This window comes from Drosophila subpulchrella, chromosome 2L, assembly GCF_014743375.2.
Source record: "Drosophila subpulchrella strain 33 F10 #4 breed RU33 chromosome 2L, RU_Dsub_v1.1 Primary Assembly, whole genome shotgun sequence".
NCBI classification, from domain to species: domain Eukaryota; kingdom Metazoa; phylum Arthropoda; class Insecta; order Diptera; family Drosophilidae; genus Drosophila; species Drosophila subpulchrella.
Window position 1 is genome coordinate 14,235,073 of NC_050610.1, and position 20,953 is coordinate 14,256,025.

At 37.6% G+C, this 20,953-nt stretch overlaps 1 protein-coding gene across 1 annotated transcript in view; it reads left to right on the forward strand.

Moving 5' to 3' along the window:
• Positions 1–10,781: 10,781 nt before the first annotated feature.
• Positions 10,782–20,953, forward strand: part of LOC119547180 (probable nuclear hormone receptor HR38) — a 34,167-nt gene continuing 23,995 nt past the window's right edge. The window contains exon 1 of the mRNA XM_037853915.1: positions 10,782–11,315. Coding sequence (XP_037709843.1) covers positions 10,877–11,315 — 439 coding nt within the window. The 5' untranslated portion in view covers positions 10,782–10,876. The remainder of the gene's footprint in view (positions 11,316–20,953) is intronic.

Genomic DNA, 20,953 nt, shown 5'->3' on the forward strand with positions numbered 1-20,953 from the left:
AAGATTTGCAATAAAGTTGGCAATTTAAATTTAAACTGGGCTTTACACTTGTTATATTTTAAAAAGGAAAATGAATAAACTAATCAAATCATAATGGTACTTTCCTTTTTGCGTGTGTCAATCCTAACTGCTTGATGTTATTGACTCAAAAATTAGGTTAATAATCAGTACAGTTTTAATCGCTGATTTTTTTATTAACGAAGTAAATTAGATGAGGCTTGCGGAATATGTAATTTATTTATTTATTTAATGGGAAACATTTTTGGAATGGTATATTTCCGAGAGTAATAGATTTACTACAGCTAGAAATTATTTTCAGTTAATAGCAAAATCGCCTTAAATGCTGTTTAGACTGAGTAACTTTTTGCTAGGGTAAGGCCCGCATTAAGAATCTAAGAAATAGAAGACCAAATTGCGGGGAAAACAATCAGCCAAGCCACGAAGTTAGCCCGACTTCGAGCATCTCTGGGCCAACATCTCTGGCCAATTGCCGGTGGAAGACGTGCCTAGGCTTGTCAAGGTGCCCCGACTTTGTCTGGCTCTCTGGCGATTCCCCCGGATCCCCACAATATTGGCTAAAGTTACAGTATGTTGTGGGCAAACATAGAAGCTACCTTCAATTTGACAAAAGCCCCTGGCAGACAAACGCGATTGCATGTTGCCTTTCAATTGCCAATGTTGACCAAGTTCTCCGTCCTGTTCTGCACTATCAATTGATACAAATCTTGGCAATTTTAGAATATAGAGACATAAAACATGGCCCACTGCGGCCAGCTATTGCCACACTGAATGTCAATAAATAATACAGCGGAGCCTCTAAATATGTATATATTCTATACAATATACATACATATAGACAGAACATATCGGCTGGCTTTAGCTTGAGACAGGTCGAGGTCGCCTTTGAGAGCCGCAGGTGAGAAAATGGCCAACCGCCGCCGAGAGAGACCCAAAGATGCCACTTTTTTAGCCTCCGAACATGCAACTGGTTGCCTGTGCCGCGGTTTTAAACACTGAGAGAAATGGTGGAAAGTAAAAAAATATGTCCACATTTTTTCGATGGTTGGATTACCCTTTTCTCAATAATAAAACCATGTTTTTGTAGGGCATTAATCTCAAATCTCACGGTTTAAAGCTTTGAATATTATTCAAGTTAGTCACTTTGGAAGCACAAATAGTACTTGTCAAGTATATATTTAAATACAAAAAAAATGTACTGCTTTGCGATATTTGCACAGTAAATCTGCTTCGTACTTAAGGATTACTTTAGTTTATATGGAGTATACTTTTTCAAACGGATTCAGCTTTTGGTAATTGTTATCAGTGTACTACCAACGTCTTCCATTTTATAGCAGACAATTAGAGATTTCTACAGTTGCAATTGCATATCCACTGAAATATTTTGGTGTTATTAAAATTAGTGTCATAAAGAACGTTTTTTTTTCGAAGTACATGGAATAGTTTAGAGAACTTAAAGTCTTTAGTTAGTTTCTGAAAGTTGGACCTTCCCTGTACCGTAAAATAAATGGATGACGTCTCTATAAAATAAAATCCAAAAGGAAACAATTTAATTTAATTTAATTTACGTTCTTAAAAATAATTTATTAACAATTATTTCAATATATTTTTCAGTATTTTACTGTTTTTGTCTATAGAAAATTAGTTGACACCTAAGATGTGTGTTTATTTCTAGACAATTTTTCTTAGTGCCGCGGCATCTTCTTCCATCTTGGGAGCCAGCAATTGGAGCTGCCTGTGGTTCTGTCTAGAACATCGTGTGCTCTTTATCACTGACAGATTGTACTGGCCATTTAATTTATGGCGATTTTCACATGCAGTACTCGGAACATTACTGGGTCCGCTGGTGGACTTGGACGGTAAAAACTGTGACGGTATCGAGTTGCCGCCGGCTGATGGGGGTATTCAAGTTATTCAATCCGTTTGCCTGGGCAACCTTTAGAACATCATCCATCTGCATAAATCAATTGTTGACTGCGGTTTACAAATGAGTTGAGGCGGATATTTGCTCCTCTATTGGGGTGCAAACAACTTCCCTAACGCCAATGCTTGTGAACCGAATCAAAGTCAGGTGATTCCAGATGAGGGTCTTGAGATTTCTCATTAATCAGTTTCGATGTCAGTTATATAACTTCGATTTCCTACTGAATTACTTTGTTGTACAAAAGAAACTTTATTGAATTTCTATATCATGATGATAAAATCTGATCCAACCGTAAAAATATTTTGAAAAGAGAATCATTTTAAGGTAGAATTTAAAATTAATGACAAATAACTGTCTTTGGGTAATACAATTTATAGCAAAAAAAATTAGTTACTAATTGTATCCCTTAAGTTAACAAATATATGCAACGATTATACATATATTGTATATAAATACATTGGATTTTAAATTATAAATACCTATGAAATGAAAACCATTTCATGTTCCTTAACTTATTCGTTCCATTTTTAGAAAAATGTTCCATGGTTATTTTCAGCCTTTTTCCCACTCAACTTCACATGCAATTTATGTCACGCTGCATTTTTATGGTCACTGCAAAGGCTATTTTTAAAGAGGAAAAATTGTAAAAGGATTTTTAAAAGAGAGGTGGGCGCTGCAGCACGTGTCGTTATCCTTTGGCTATTTCCGGGCAATTTTGCAGCAGTGGAGAGGAAAACGGAGAAAGCACAACCGTGACGTCATGAGTGGGTGGTGCTGCTGCACATAAAAATAGACCACCCAGCCAAGGGCAAGTGACGTCAGACGAGAGCGAGACAACTAGTGTGGCAACAAGGACGTCATCGCGGAAGCGAGATGGCCAGATCGAAGGGGAAATCTGAGCCGCCGGCCGGTGTTTTTCCTCTGCCGCTGCCCACTCACCTGGCCGTTTCCACCTGTCTGCCATCCCCTCCCCCTTTCCACCCCTCACTCACCTGAATTTCCACTCATTCATTCATGCCTGCCGTCTGCCGTCTCGCTCTGCTCGATTGCGCATGTCCTCCGACGGAAAACTGATGACGTCTTTGTTTCAACAATCGATTTCTGTGCTCGCGCTTTCCCCTGTGACGTCATCAGATGCGTGCCATCCGACAGCCGCCGTGTCCGTTGGACTATAAATAATGCACCCCAATTAACGCTGAAAATTGATAATCGACATATTCAATTAATGGACCACCGAATGAACCTGAAATCTAAACCGCAACCGAAGGATAAACAGATTTTGTGCTAATGGGATGCGACTTGACTGGCTTAATGAGTGGGAAAAGTCGGTTATTCCTTCAAAAATCTTACATACTGACCGAAAAATAACCGAAGAAAATGTTCTAACGCATTTTCATAAAAGGAAAATATTATAAGCCAATACTTCGAAATTTTCTATTTATTTTATATTCATTTGTTGTATGATATATAATAAAACTTACTTACTTTCCTATAAAATGATTGAGTTCATAGCATAGTTTTTAGGGTTCGCAAAACGATTAATTTTAATTACACATTATTATTAAAATTATAGTTGACCGTAATTGACTTTTATCATATATTGCATGAAGTTTAGTAGAACTTTCAACAAAGTTGTAATGAAATTAAGGGACAGCAGAAATCCCAAATCACAGTCATCATTTATAATTTAGATCAGAAAGGTTAGGCTAAGTAATTACAGCCCAGAAACACTCAATCCAATCATTACGAATACCGGGTGCCATCCTTCTCATCTATGACTGTGCTATTGATTTTACACGCATTATCCACTCAACCTACGAATATGTATGTGGGAAATGTATCGTGTATAAGCACGTAAAAAGGCATATCTATAATTTTGGGCTTGTCCTCTGAGGTCAAAGACACACACAGCAAAACGCCGGTTTCGTCTGTCTCTCTCTATCAAATTCACTGAGATTGTTTCATATATACGTCATATATATATTTTTATATAACCAGAGGGGCTGGAGCTGCGTCAGTTAATTCAATTCCATTGATAACACGGCCAGGCGTAGATACCGGCGGAACATATTTAATGGCACAGAAGAGCTCGGTAAAAGTTACCAGCAGAGGGAAAAATATATATTGAGAAAAATAGTAAATTCGTCTTTTATTCATTATGCAAATTTGTCTTAAAATTGTTTGTTTTTAAGTGGCTTTTAATTTTTGGCTCAATAATTTAAATTTGTGTACTAATAGTACAACACCTAAATAATTCATGAAACCACTGTGAAATCATAAATTTTTATAAAATTGCATTTGAAGTAATTTTATAAATACAATCATTTTTTGTGTTGGTCAACTAATCTTAAATTGCCAATACTAATGTAACATTACTTAACAATACCTACAGTATTTATTAAAATTGTAGAACATCTGTGAAATGAATAAATTTATATACATTATGCACTTAAGGGGATTTCAAAAGCAGTACTTTTTGTGTTAGTTCTTTAATCTACATATTTTGTTCAATGAAAACTAAGGTAGGTAAACCCAAACTTATTAATCATAAAATGTAACCAGTTTTATGATTCCCCTTGATATTTCTTTACAAAATATTTATGTAAAATAATAAAAATCATATGGCTAAGGCTGATTTTTATTTTCCAGTGTAGAGAAAGATAAGCAAAGGACAAACAAACCGCAAAAAGTGTTGCCTACTTAGGGGCGTGCGTGACGAAAATGCGAGGCAGTCGCCCCGTGGTTTTCGCAGGCGGGTTGAAAGGGGGAGCGGGTGTCCGCCCATGGCTACTTGTAGATGTGACGCGGTCAAGACGCAACGGAAGCAGACCATAAAATCAATGCCGCACTTCCGTTCATCTGCTGGTGGCTTTCCCTTTGAATCGCCTGACGGTTGCGTAGGGAATTCAATGCCAAGACAGCGGGACAGCTGAGCTCAGCAGGGGGTGATTTGTAGGTGGTTGAGTTCGTGTACGAGTTCGAGTTCCCAAGGTCGTTGAAGTCAGGAATAATGGGTTGTTTAGTTTTGGGATCTTTAAAATGTAAGCAGATTTTAAAGAAGGAACAGAAAGTAAAGTATAATTTTAACGGGCTTCAATATAAATTCTAATTAAATTTTAAAAGCCATACAACTTTAAGTTCTTATTAAATAGTTATATATCTAACATTGCCCTTTATTTGGGGTCTTGATATTTAACAAGATATAATATTTAGTATTTCATTTATATCTTGACAGCCTTACGGATCAACGTAATATGTTATTTGCTTAAGATCCTTTTTTGGGTCTTCCAAAATCCCAATTTAATGTTGACCCAAAAATCGTTTTCTTTATTAAGTCATATTTTAACATGAATTCGATAATACATATTTTTCCAAGCCCCCGTAATAATTTACCTGTGAGCCCGTAAATCATCTCCCTAACCATCGACTTACCCCACTTAAAGCCGCAAATGTGCATTGCCTCATGGTATTGGCCATTTTGGCCAAAGAGATATACCCATGCCAACTGGGCGTACACTTGATGATATTATGACATGTTCGCCTTTAAAACCCCACACAAAAATGTTATTTAGACACAAAATAGCACAAAATTGCCAGGGCAAAACGACGGGAAAAAAATCTGAAAAGGAATACACCTATATATTTATGTGAAGTTACAAATATTAATAGTTAAACGAAGGCAGGAAAAAAAATAATGACAATAATTCGGCACAAAATGCACCTGCAGGCTAAGCAGTCAGCGGAGTTTTAGGTTTCGTTTTCTATTTGGTATTATTATTTTTTTTTTTTCGTTTTTAGTTAGCCAGAGGAAGTCACAATTTTTTGGGCAAGGCATCGAAAGTGAAGTTTATAAAAAAGGGTTGGCGAATCCCAAAATGCAATTTATGCAAATGAGCCAAGAGGCGCCGTTGCAAATGCGGCAGCAATAGATGAAGAAAAAGAAGAAAAAAAACAACAATGCAAAGTGCCGCATGCTAATTGAAATTTACAGGGGGGGGGCTGAGGTAGTTTCTATTTCTTTTTTTTTATACCAGCAAAATCAAAGCCTAAATAGCAATCAAAAAGAGCAAAAATTCCTTAAATTAAACTCACGAACTGGCGGGCGCAACGATGCGAAAATGATACATGCATTAAGGCCCAGCCAAGTTGACTTGGCCAAAACGAAGCGAATTTGGCTCGGCACATTTAGAATATCATCGCAGTGCAACTACGACCACAACAATAAATAATAGACAAAAGGCAGAGAGACAAAAGCAAGGAGTGCCGATTCCGAAGTCGACTTCAACTTTGCTGGAGATGGAGACTGCGACTTTGGCTTGGCATGTCATGCTTAATACAGCCAATAAAACCAAAGACAACAACAACAACAACAACAGCTTTGGAAGCAACCCAAAAAACAACAGCAACAACAACAGTAACAACATCAGCGATATCAGCAACAACAAGAAGGAGACTCCAACGCTAAGCCGTTTGCATGCACTTTTTGGGGCCACCAGCGGGTCAGCCAACAGCAGCAGCAGCACCACTAGCCCCACTAGCCTCACTAGCACCACCATCCTCCACCTCCACCACCGATACCAGCACCACTATCGCCAAAGGAATAGCAGCCGCAACACTGAAAACAATAAGAAAGGCAGCCCATACAGTGGTTCACATTTCATTTAGATCTATTAAAGGAAGTGGATTATAGGTAATCATATAACTAGAAATAAACAAGTCTTTTCGTACAAACATAAAATTATATAAATTACACCATAAATGGTATTGGGAAGTTAACATATATGTATGTTATTTTACAAAAAAAGTAATATAGATTAAACAATTATTATATAAAATATGTATATCAAGTACTTAAAACAAAACAAATGTTGTATGTACTGTTGAAAAATAAATATAAATAAAATGATAATAACATAAAACATTTATAATAAAAAAAATAATAATAATAATAATAATTTATATATGATTTCTTTGAATGTTTAATATAGGAAAAGGATTTATGTTTTATCTTGCTCAAATTCTGAGTTCCGAAACGGATCCCCCAATTTGTATTTAATCCTTAATCCGAATACTTTGTAACTAATCCTTATTTTGAACATCCTCTCCTAAAATTATCTTTATACTTTCAAAGAATAAGTTCTTAACTATCTTTTAAAATAAAAACTAATAATTACCAGCAATTTTATTACTTTTCCAACTCACTTAAGATCCCTTTTTATCCAATGGGCCTCAAATACTGTGTTCCGAAACGGATCCCCCAATTTGTATCTAATCTTTAATCCGAATACTTTGTAACAAGTCCTTATTTTGAACATCCTCTCTTAAAACTATCCTTTTTTAAAAAATTATGTTTTTAAAAACTATTAATTATTAGCAAATTTATTAAATTACCATATCACTTAAGATCCCTCTTTATCCAATGGGCCCACTACCAATTACTCCACAGCCACTGTACTGCATGCACATGGTGCCTGCCACAGACCAGTTCCACTTGCGTCGCTCCCAAATCCAACTAATATATATGTATATGTACATGGGAAGCCACACCACAGAGCACACAGCACATTATGCCACCCCGCCGATCCGATACCCCGTAGCCCCAGCGGGCACTACGAGCCGGACCCAGAGACCCGAGATCCGAGCAAAAGCATTATGGGAAAAAATCTAGCCGAAAACGAAAGGAAGAGCCACTGCGCCCAAAAACCCAAGTCGGTGCCTCAGTCGCCGTCTCGGCAGCCAATTCTGCCTCAGTCGACGCCGCAGTCGGCCGACCCAGCCGATCTCACGTTTTGTCTGGGGCCTCCAAGTGGAGAGCTCCAGCTAGAGCTCCGAGATCTCCGGCTCGTACGCTAACAACAGTTAGAAAACGTGGCTTTGGTACCTGTCTAAAAATAGCCACAACGAATGCAACCAAACACACGAGAGGCCGAAGAAAAGCCGAATGAAAACGAAAACGAAATCTAAACCGCCCGGCCTCACCTCCACCAGAAGACACCGCCTCAAAGACGAGTCTACGGATTGGCGAAGATTTGGATTCGGGTGTTCCGAACGATCATATACTCTCACTCTCTGTAGAGTCGACGTTGGCAGCGCAGTTGGCGTCGTGTCTTCGGGTTCGTATTTATTTTCTGTTTCTTTGTAATTCTCCGATCTTGGGAGAGAAGATTTCAACTGGCTTTGCATTATTATTATTATTTTCCTTGTTGTTGTTTACGAGCTGCAAACGCCGGTGTCAATGGTAAAGTGCATTAATATTCCCGCTTTTCCGACGGACAGCGTTTTGGATCGTGTTATTGGTATATTGCCTAAATGATTTGTGGTGCAACCCATTAATATCTGGGGATGAGGAAAGAGTGATCTGGTTTATAATGTGCCAGGATGGTGGTTTGTTAAGTGGAAAAGGGAAATTTGGCCTGGGATTTTGTGTGAAATCGATTTGTCTTGGCATGAAGTAAATCAGCGAAAACTAAAGAGGTTAAGCGAGGAATACATAAATTGTTGGGCTTATCAAATGCAGTTTTATTTGGCGTGTTGAAGGGGGCAAAAAAACTTACCAAAGCCTTTTGAAAAAAAAAGCTAATCCTTTTTAATACCTACCTGTTTTGTTAATTTAAACGCAAAATTAAGCCCATTAGCAGGTAACTGCAATGGCTTACCATAAATAGTCTTCACTTAAATCCTTTACAACCAATTAGCATAGAAACAACATTTCAGCACCCACAGTCGTATCGTGGGATCCCGTCAAGTAAACATGTTCTTTGAATTCTGGTTCATATTCCCGTGAAGCAGCTTAGTTTTGCCCCCACACAAAAAACTAGGAAGTCCTGTTCCCTTAGAAATAATATGCAATGAATTGCCCACACAAATTTAGTACACTGAAAAGAGTAATATCTTTTTATTTAAATTTATTAACTATAATGTCTTCTAAAGGATTTTTAATTTATAGAAAGTTTTAAGTTATATCGATAAAGTATTTTGTTTATTTAATAAGTGGGTTCAGTTCAGCAGTCCTGTTCCTCTTGAAATAGTTGGCAAACAATAGCCCACACAAGTTAAGTACACTGAAAAGAGTAATATATAAATTTGAAACTATTTTTTTAGTCTTAAAATTTTAAATGATTTTTAATTTTCAGTACATTTTGGGTTATATCAACAAAGTGTATTGATTATTTAATAAAATTGTTCAGTCCTGCAAAATATATTTTGTAAAGAGCTATACCTCCTATCAATCTAAATAAATAATTATATTTTTTATGTCTTATAACAATAAAGTAAAAAATGGATTGTTAAACTAATTATACTCTATGCCTTAATATCCCCAAATAAATTACCTGGTTTCCGGTGTACATTAACTGAAAGGAACGAAATTTATGACAACGGGAGTGAAGAGGATGCCCAGTGGGCGGTTGGAAAAGCATGAAAAGCGTGGGGAAAACTGAGCAGGTGAAACGGCATCAAGAATAACTATCAATCTCGGATGCGAGCGAACGAGATGGCCAATGTCGGTTTTATGACGCACATAATTTCCGTTTCCGAATTGTCCCACTGCGCTGCATTCGGAAAATCGTACACTACGAAACAGGGGGGAGGGGTTTTTCCGGCGCAGGCGCTTCACCAACGACGTCATCGATTTTCCTCGCACGAGCTGCGCTCAGTTGTTGGCCGCAAATGACGTAATAGCCGGGCCGCAAAGGTAGGTCGTGTCCCGCTCGCTGCTCCCCCATCCCCCTCGCACACTCACTCTCGCTCTCACTCGCTCTCGCGAGCGCAGCAAAAACGCCAGCTGAGGCAGCGCTGCCAGCCGCGACGCCTTGAATATAGTCGCGTGTAACCGTAAAGATAAGTTCAGTCGCGTCACAGACGCCGCATTGTTAACAACCTTAACCAAACAGCCACCGCTCACAGAGAATCCAACATTAAACAAAAGATATATACCGAGGCGAATTCGGAGATTCAGAATTTCCGAATTTCCAATCATCATCATAGTTCTAAAACAAATTCGCGTTCAGTATTAAAGCAAAAAAAAGAAATAAACAAAATACAACCATAAATGTGAGTGCTCAAGAGTTAAACAATTGCAACAAGTTGTTGTTCTTTATTCTATGCGGAAACGGAAGCCGGTCGACAACGCTGCGTATGTGTAATAATTGCCAAACGGTTGACAACGCGGCGTATACTTAACTTTCTTGCTAGAACTGTGCATACTTTTCAGTTGACAACGCTGCGTATGTGCAATGTCTGCTCAGAGCTGGACAACGCTGCGTATGTGTAATAATTAAATCTATAGAATTTCAAATTTCGAATTACTTTTGAGAGACAACTAAAGATATTTTTGGTATCAATATTTTGCTAAAAATTACAAAAAAATCACGTGTGCTGAAGAACAATAATAAGCAGTTTTTGTGTTTCACCCGCAAACCTGTGTGTACCTGTGTGTAAAGTGTTAGCAACGTCCTTGTGCCTCCTACGACTACAGTAACAGCCGAATATATAGAACCAAGTTATATATATATGCATATACTATAGCGTGCGTAAGTCGTTACGTCGCTTACGTCGTCACTTGGCCACTGCGCAAACGCCGGACAAAAAAAAAGCGAGTAAGGAAAAAAGCAAGTTCAAGAGTAAGGACAAACACAAACCACAACAACAACAGCTGTGGCAAGGACTGAGGCAAGGAAAAATGAGGCCCGATTATAACTATTGCAATCAGAGTTTCTGCGAAAGAGGATTGGGTCACTGCCACTGTAGCCAACAAAATTGAGGGCTAAAACTGGATCACCAGCGCCGCTCAGGGCGCCAAACAGGTGCCTAATTTAGAAACTATATCTGTGTTTTGTCACGAGTCCTGTGTGTTTTTTACGTTTGTGTCCTTACCATCACCATCATCATTATCATCATAATTTTTCGGGTTCTTTAAACAAAGAATCGTGGTCTATGATGCGCGATCGGCTTGCCTCGCTGATTGTGGTGAAGCAAGAGGGCGGCAGTCAACCAAATATTAGCCACCATCAGCCGTCGGCCATTAAGTGCGAGGCCTCACTGTACACGGCCAGCAGTCTATTCCAAGAGATCAACAATAATTCCTGCTACAGACAGAACCTTAATTCGCCGGCACACAATCAGCAGCAGCAACACCAGCAACATACAGCACACCAGCAACATACAGCACAGCAGCAACACTTACACCAGCAACACCTACTGCCGCCACCTCTGTCGACTTTGCCTTTGATTTATCCCTGCCGCAATCTCTTTCCCGACGGTTGCGATATCAATCACCTGGCCTGCTGCAGTTCCTCCAACTCCAACTCCGACTCCACCTCCACATCCACTTCACCCAACAACAGCCACTTTTTTGCCAATGGAAACAACACGTGTATGTATTTTGTTTTCTCCTCAGTTATTCGGTGATGGTTTTGTTTTTTTTTTTGTATATTTTCCTTAACTTTAACGCCGTTGTGGTGCTTCCTTCTAATTCGCTAATCGCACACGCGGCGTATACGCAATGTTCGGCGCCCATTGCCAAATCGCTCAAGAAGCTAACTGTTTGCTCAATCCGCTTGGAAAAAAAAGAGGGCTGGTCGAAAAAGTCGAAAGGGAAAAAAAGGGGGCGTGGCTGGCGGGGTTAAGCTGCACAACGCACAATGACGACATAAATTTGCATGAAAAGTGCCCAAAGTGCATCATAAAAATGGTGAAAATATTAAGCAAATAGTAAAAAATATGAGTGCAGCCACAGTTGTGTTCAAAATAATAGTGGGGTGTTTCAATAATAGCTGCAAAAAATGCAAAGTACCTACAGACTTCTAAGAAGTGTAGAAACATGTATTGTTTATATTTGTAACGATGGTTTTTATTTGTAAAAAAAAATTGCCTTATCAATCAATATAAAAATTTCAAAAAAAATTCAAAAATAGTTAAACACGACAATATTAGCACAGGCAAAATAATTCTTAATGATACAATGTGTGACATAATATATTATTGTTTAAAAATATCGCATTTAATGATAGAACAAATATTAATATTTTATAGAATCAATTTGAGAAAAAAAATTTTTTTTGTATTTTTTATTTTATATATAATTTTTATTTTTAACTTAGTGTGTTATTTTACCAAAAAACATTTTTATTGCGCTTTTTAATTTGAGATTTAAATTTGTTTGTTCTCCAATAACCTATAACTAATCAGTTATCTTCATTTTACTATCCTTAACTGTGAAAACGAGCTTATATCAATTACTAACATTTTGACCTTAGTTGTACTCATCCTTTTTTATTGCACTTTTTGTATTTTTGTGGGCATGTGTGTGTATGGATTTTCTTGTGCGGCGCGTCCCAGTTGTGTTGTTGTTTTTGGTGTCGTACACATGTTTACCAGCGTCAGCAAAGCGTCGCAGTTTCAGCAGACGGCAGCGGACGCAGCTTGACGCAAAATGATTTATAAGCTGCACAATAAACACAGCGAACATCCACACAGATACTCACACACACACACTCGCACTATTGAACGGTTGGGATGGCCAATGCATTTTTATTAATAACCAGCGAGAACCGAATAAAAACATTATCGATTGAATCACAAACATTGGGAGGAAGATCGATGGCAGTAGTGACATAGCCGTCAGCTTTCTAGGTTTTTTATTTTTTTTAGTGGGTGGGTGGTTCGGGCAGTTGTTCTAGGGACGTTAGGTAAAAGGGGGGCAAGTATCCGTTTTATTGAGCCCACTTAATCGACAACGGTGCGGCGCTGCAACGGCTTGAAAGGCTTTGCCAATTCATTTGTTTTGGCCACAATCGGTTAGCCACTCGTTAGCCACTTCTTAAGCGTCTGTATTTTGCGGCAAACCTAACGCTTATTAAGTGTTAAATAGCAGACAGCTTTTAATCACAGTGTGGTTAAGTTTTTTTCTAGTCTTTCGACATATTAGCCTTCACCTTAAAGGAATTTATTATGGGTGCTATTCAATGCATTCCAAATTTGATTAAAAATACAAAATTACAACTTGTTGTAATTTATATAGCTAAACACAAAAATCCATAAAAAATTATATGATTTGAAATTTGTTATTAAGCAATTAAAATTCCAAAAAAAGATACTTGACATAACTTCTCACACATTTATTATATTTTTAGTTTAAGTCAATAGTACCTAAATGTGTTAAAAAAACCAATCCAGAGGGTTACCAATCGATTGCAAAAATTGAAATATAAAAGCAAATGCTCTACAATTCAGTTGACTATTAGCTGTGGCAAAACAAACATCTCTATTTATAAGTTGGCTCTATATTACCATAATGGCGATGGGCGCCAAAAGTGCCCGACAGCGGATGACAAACCAAAGCAAAACAAATCGCCAAAGAACATATGACCAGGTGAGGTGCATCCATGGGTAGTATATAAGCCATGACGCCAGCAAGGCCATGAAATCGGCCAGTTTAACGGATTACACGGCACACAGTTTTCACAGTACGGATATTTTCCCGAGGCACGAGTGCTGAAAACGTCATCATCATCGGCGGCGAAATAGAAAATAGATGACGAAATCGTTTTTTGGGGGGAATGCAAAGATTGCACTCTCTTTGCGTCAGCTGCACATCTGTATATATTAAGTATGCATCTCATAATTGGTTCGGTATTATTTTTATTATATTATTTCTATGGCTAGCCACGTGCTGATGACGTCGACTCTTGGGATGAGTTGGCTAAATGCCTATAATATAATCACAAGTCAGCGTTTTTTTTTGTCTTAAGAGTATTTACATTTTGGTTTGCTTTTTTGTTTTCTATTTCGCATTCACAACAGGGCGTGTGAAAATATTGTTTCTTTCAACCATTTCTCTTAAGATTTACCTTGATTGCTTATACGCCCCGTTCAACATGGCATCATCTCCTGGGCGTAGCCAATTGCATTTCAACATGGCCCAAAAGCGGCTGTATAAAAGGTTTGCCTTAACCACACATATAAAGTTGTTCAATGCACTTCCCCGACCAAACACCATGATGATCTTGGCTTCCCTCACTGATTAACCGCCAGCGAAATGAGCTTGATAAATGATGCAAAAATATAAAATACCTACTCACATATCTATGACACCCGAAAAAAAAAATATTCGTAGGCTACTACATTGTATACTTATTCACGATCCGTCGTGCGTTGTGAGTTATCTTCGCGGCAGCTGTCGGGATGGCCATTGTTGATTGTTGCCGCTTTTGGCCATTCCTCATAGAGATACTCTATACCCCCCAGTAAAAGATACAAAATAACATACTATCCCCGCACACCGGTTTCCATGGAGCAACTCCATCTGCCAAGACCAGTAGTCGCCTACCAAGTTGCGTTGTATTTGGTATATACATTTATATATTTACCATAGAGACGGCGGCACAGGTGTATCGAGAGGCGTTAGTTGTGTAGCCTACTAACATGGTTAGGATGCAAACATTTTTGCATGTTTGCACAGGTTCTTTGTTCTACGGTACATGTGTAATGCCCAATTTGACGGACATTTAGTTCCGCTTATAATCGGCTTATAGCAAAGTAAAATTTATAACCTAATTCCTTTACTTATTTTATATCCATGTTGGTAAACTTTAGTCAAGATAGGTACTAAAAATATATGTTAAATATACCTTACATTTAAATAGTAAACAATAAGAAGATATGAACCAAAACATATATCTGCTTGGAATAATTAAAATTTTTTTTTATTTCTAGGTTAATATTTCAAAAGTATATTCTTAGGGTTTTTTATTGAAATTTACGTATATTATTTAATAATGTTGATTAATTATAATGACTAATATTCGAATATATTTTTAATGAGTCTATTAAGGATTTTTAATAATACCTGTAACCCAAAGCCTATCTATCCAAACCACCTAATAAATTTCATTAAGCTGTCATCAATTTGGCTTAAAACTTTTCTAAGCCCCGCGTTAATCCTAATCTTAAATCTTTTAAAACCATCTCCAACCTATCTCAACTATCTTTGATTCACTCTCGCGTCTGGCACTTTTGCTATTCATTTTCGCACTATGCGAATGAGTAAAAACCACAAAAGTGAATTTGTTAATTTGTATTTTTTATGTGGTTTTTGTTTTGTTTTGCTATGGGATTTTTTCGATTTATTTGTTGCTATGTCTATTGGGATGGGAGGCCCGCGTCTGGGCAGATGGATTGGAAACTCTCGATATTAGCGTCTGGTGGGGACTGCTCTGCGACTGCTTAATTATTTGCGTTGATTTATGCGAATTTTATAACGAAATGCGGCGGGCAAGGGAGGTGCCATTATTGTCTTGATCGCTGATCGATGGCCAAGACATCAGCGGGCCACAAAACCAACAAAATCAAAACACCATACAGCCATAGACCAGCATTAGTTCCAGTTCCCCTCGTTGGTTTATCGGGGAATACAAATCAGATGCATAATGGACAACCCACCTCAATTACGTAATAATTATAGTTTGTCTGGTTTAATTGTGTTTATTATATTGATTGTGAGCGTGTTTCGTTATTAATTGCCGATCGATTCGTTCAATGTGCTCTTCAATTGGTTCACACGATGCCAGCGATTTGAAAACGAAAATAAATACGGAAAGCGTAAATTCCGTTTGCACTTCTTTTTCCCTCTGCATTGCTAAAATAATTTCTAAATTCGTCTGTCTTATTTTAAATTTAAACAATTGCCGCGTAATTAGCCAGCATCAATTTATGTCCAACTTCCCCGCCATCGCAGAGCACATTGCATCTCACTCGGTTCGATGTCCAAATTCGAGGTATTTTCGGTCTAAACGGGAATAGAACTCGCCCCGGGTCGATGAAATTATTTCAAGTGGTTTTCAATTCCGCATAGTTGGTTGTTAGTTGGGGTGATCAAGGGGTGTAATATATAGGTATGGCGGAAGTCATTCCAGGTTGCTCTAGCCAAGATTTGTTGTACTATCTTTGAGTTTCAATGAAAGGGTGTTTTTTTAAGGATACTAGTTTTATAACCCAATAAAAACGACTTAAAAGTAGCAAATTTAATATGGTTAATTATTTTATGGCTATACCTATCAAATGCCTAAATATTTTGCAGTACAAAAAAAGGCTTAGAGTAATTTACTTACTTAAATATGTTACTTGCATTTTTAAAATAAGGTCAAATGATTAAATAACAAAAGGGTACAAAGTAATATCAAGTAATAGTAATTTCTTTTTCATAATTCTTATATCCAAATTAGTTTAATCAAATGTTAAATCAAATGTTCTAATATCATTTATTACCAAAATATTAAATTAAATTTTCTAATATCATATATTACCAAAAAGTGTAAGGGAAATTTCAATACTTAAGAATATTACTTGCACTTTTTAATAAAGAGGTCAAACATTAAGGTACTTTTTAATATTTTCAAAAATTAGTCAGTATTTCCCAGTCGATTTTGTGGCATTTCCCCAACATTCCACGGCTGCGTTTGTTTTGATTTCGATTTCTATGCAATTTCCTCTCCCTTCGAGTGCAATGTCCACAAATCACGAGGCTTGGTGGATGTCACACTGGCGGCATGCAAAAAGAACGTGCAAGTCGGTGTCATCAGCACCACCAGTACTAGTCACTAGTCACTAGCACCACTAGCCATGCTAGCACCACCGGCCCCTCAACCACCGACGTCATTATCATTTGTCTGCTGATCGGCGGCATGGGAATGCAATGGTTTGGCGAGGCGTCGCCAGAGTTCATCCAACATCGAATATTGGACATCGGACAGGTTTTCCTTTGGACGTTTTCCCCTCCCCGGGTCTTTTCTTTTATTTTTTTGGCCACTTTGTTGCCGCTTGTTGGTCAATTTCGACTGGCAGGCTGCTGGCGGCTCTCGCATATGTAAACCTTAATTTGAAACTGATTGGATTGCCTGGCCGTTGGCCTCTTGTTGTTGCCTTGTTTTTCTTTGAATTTTTTTTTGTTTGTGAATTTTTGGTTATTTCTTAATTTTGCCATGCACTTGATGAGCTTGATTTGGCTTTGATTTGATTTTTGAGGTTTTTTTGTTAAGCAGCCATAGTGATTTTAATTGCCTTGAATTTGTCATATTTTACAAGAAGCATGAACAATAAAAAACTTTGTGTTCAGAATGTGCATACAAATTTTTAAAAACAATTTACTATTACAACATTCTTGGGCAAATGTTTTTTTTTATTGCCTCAAAATTGTTAAAAATTTTATATTCAAATGTTTTGTTAGCCAGCTGACAGCTTACGGTTACAACTCCTCTTTATTCCCATTCAAATTATCGAAGCTGTAATTAAATTCAGCAAAAAAGCATTACATAACTTTTGGCAAATTTCAGCGAGAACAGGCCAAGCAATAAATTCCAATCAAAAACATAAAAACACTGAAAACACGTTAAGAATTATAACCAAATGAAAAATCTGGCAACAACACACAAAAAAACGAACATCAAGCATTAATGCGTCGCCGAAGACAAACCAAGAAAATTTATTGTCCATAATGTTTGCTTGGTTAATTTTATTATTTTAATTATTGGATGCTTGGATTTCCTATGCGGTGCCACCTTGACGAATGTGTTCGCACTGTTGTTGTGAAAAAAGTCGTAGGAAAACCGTCAAGAAAAAGATGCTGCAGTTAACAAGTTTTCCCCCTGTGCGTATGTCTTTGGTTTTGTAATCAAACAAAAATTGTTTGCTAATAGTCTGGCTGCCTGTTGCCCAGCTAGAAGATACGTCTGCTTTGCCAGTTCTTGTTCAAAAAGGAAAAAAAATTGGGAAAAAATTACGACTCTACAACAAGCCGATGAACAAATTTTTGTAGCTTGGCTTAGTATGGCTTAAATGTAAGAGATTTTTATATGTTTTTACTCTTCGACGAGGTTTATGGAGAATACCATGCTATTTCAATTTTTTTAAAACATTTTTAAAGAGATTTTTATATGATTTTACTCTTTGACACGGTTTATGGAGAATACCATGCAATTTGATTTTTTTCTTTAAGCATTTTTTTTACCCGTATCAACAATAAACATTATTTATTTTTTACCACTGTGTGCGGTATTCTGACCATTTGAACAAATTCTTCTTATACTTTGGTAATTTTCAAAAGTGCATTTTTAATTCGTTGTTTCTTGGCCAATAATTGCATGTTTTTTCTCGGTTACACTGTCAATTGGCTTGTTTATTTCATGTTTTGGCGCGTAACTTGTTTTCTAACGTTTCGTTGTCGTCATCGCACTTGAAGTTCGAAGATGCGGCAGAAACCGAGATTGCATCTGCCTCATCGCTTTGATTGGCAGACAGACGGCCCACAGAAAGTCCGACCAGACTGAAGAGTCATTCGAGGTGTTTAGCAAAGCCAAGAAACAAAAATCGCAAAAAAACGAATTCCTTTAAATCAGCTGCATACTACTTTTTTCTGTTGGATCAACTAACATCTCCATTATAATTATAAATTTCAATTATTTAGTTATTATTATTGTATTGACTACATTTTATAGGAGTTCCTTTTGTACCCCATAAATCAGTTACCCAACTTTGTTGCATGGGATATAAACTGTTACAGTAACTTTGCTAATAGAAAAACAACGCCCTTTGGCTATAACTATTTTTAAACGGCCACCTTTTTGGCTCACTGCAGAGGCAGAAGAAGCAGAACTCACGTGCAAAAATAACATCGAGCAGGGAAAAATCGAAGAACCCCAACGAGCCCCTTCCAGTTGCCTTTGATGGCGTAATCATCACGAACACAAGGGGGGAATATACACCAGGATATATTCTATATAGGGGCCCATACAGATATACACCCCCCTGGAAATCTTTCTCTCTCTGCCATTGCGTTGTGACGTCACTGTGGAAAAGTGCTAGGTCGGGGTCGTCATTCCGTTGGTATCTCTAAATGTTGCCACTCTTTCGCTCTCTTTCGAAAACAGCTGCGAACGAAAGTTGAACCCAAACCACAAACACCCCCTCGTTTCGCCCGGAGAGTGCCTCACGACTCTCACGTGGCCCTCAAGGTCGTTTGGGTGTTTGCTCCCACTCGCTTTTGTTTTTGTTTTGCACCCCCCACGATGATTTCACACTTGTAGATACCACCAGGATATACATACGTATGTATACCCCCCGCATAGGTCCTTTTCTGCACTGGGTTGATGTAACACGCCCTCTTTTACCATCGCAACTTTGGATGTGTTTCTTTTTATGACTGGGTCGGTTCCAAAGGACCTTGGGATTCGTGTGCGGAATTTAAGCAGGAAAGTTTGAATTTCTAGGCGGAACGAAAATAAAGCCAAATGAATATTTAATGTGGATGTCAGGCCAAAATCGTGATACTTTAAGGTAGTCAGAAAAGTTCTTAAAATTTACTTTGAACTATGCGGATCAATCTTTAATTAGTTAAGGTAGATATGACAAATATTTTGATTTAAGCTTGATTTTAAATTGTATTTATATAGTTCCGAAGATTTCTGAATCATTTAAATTCTTATTTACACACAGAGAGAAATCTGATGTTTTCATTTGAGTTGAAACTGTTCTTAAAAAAACAGAACCACATATTGTGTTTTTTTTTTTGGTTGCTTATCTCAACAACTAAAATATTCGTTACGTCAGTAGTGTATAAATAAACTTAACTTTTCTCTTCTAATTTTTTTGTTCTGATATAGGGAACATTGAACCCAAAGAGCACTTACAGTGATTTTAAGAACGAATATTCTCAATTCAAGAACAATGTACTTAAATATTTCTTTCTGTGCATAGTAAAAAGATAAATTTAAAAAGATTTTATTAGAAATAACTCAGTTGTATTAAAATATTTAAAAATATTATTATATCCAGCTGGACAGTTTTGATTAGATTCCCTTAAAAATGCTTCATAAACCAAGATGAACTTTAAAAATTCGCAGAAATACACTTAACTGGCCAGGCCTCAACCTACAACACTTCAATAACTTATGAAAACTCAGCCTAGCCCAAGTGCTCATAAATTAAGCCAAGAAAAACGAATAATCATAGGGGGAAATGCGTCAAAGAACCGACTTGTGCTCCCCTGAGACATGCAACATGAACAATAATCGAACACAAAAGACATGCAATTATACAAAGCCGAGGCAAAACAGAAAAGCAAACAAACAACTCAGACTTGGGGGGCTCGTGCCAGAGGCATATAATTAAAGGCCCGAAACACTCACGGAGTTAACACAAATCAAAGCCAGACCAGATATAGTGGCTATATATATAGGCATTTTTATATATATATGTATATATGTGCGACACGCACTTGAAACTGATGACGTCCTTGGCTTTGGACTGGCACAATCCTCGACTTGGGGTTCACAGCGGATCGATAAAGCCACGCAGGACTATTCGTGGCCAGCGGCTGTTGCCAAGTCCCAAATAGAACTGGTGACGTCAAGACGGAAGCGAGACGGAAGCATAAACGAACGCCGACTTCTCGCTGTCCCACTCTGCGTATGCGTAATATTAAGTATACCACGTGTGTGGGAGCAGAGTAAACAAAAACTTTGTCCAGCAATTAAATGTCCAATTAAACGGCAGATTTCCAGTAGCCTGACAATTAGAAGATACACAATGTTTAAAAATAAAAAAAAAATACAAAAATAAAATAAAATCTCTGGTGAGCTGCAAGCTGGCTTCAAGCCAAAGATGCCATCGCAATCAGCCGCATCAAGATTGGCTTAATTGAAGCAGCGACAGCGAGCGTGTCTCATTACCAAGTCAAACACAAACTGAGTAGCAGACACCGCTGGAGTTTGCTTAAAATAAAAATACTAATAAAAAAAAGGAGGCAAAAAAGAAGAGAGGTATCGATGTGACAAGATTGTCAAATAACTGGCAGCAGTGACATCAAACATTCGATGCAAAACGCGTTCGTATCGAACACACAACAACTCACACACACACTTGGAAATACGAGTATTTGGGCTATAAAATACATCTTTGAATTTCCATAATTTTGCCTTAGCCGGTTTTTGCATTTTTCAGACTGCTTTTTTTGCCATA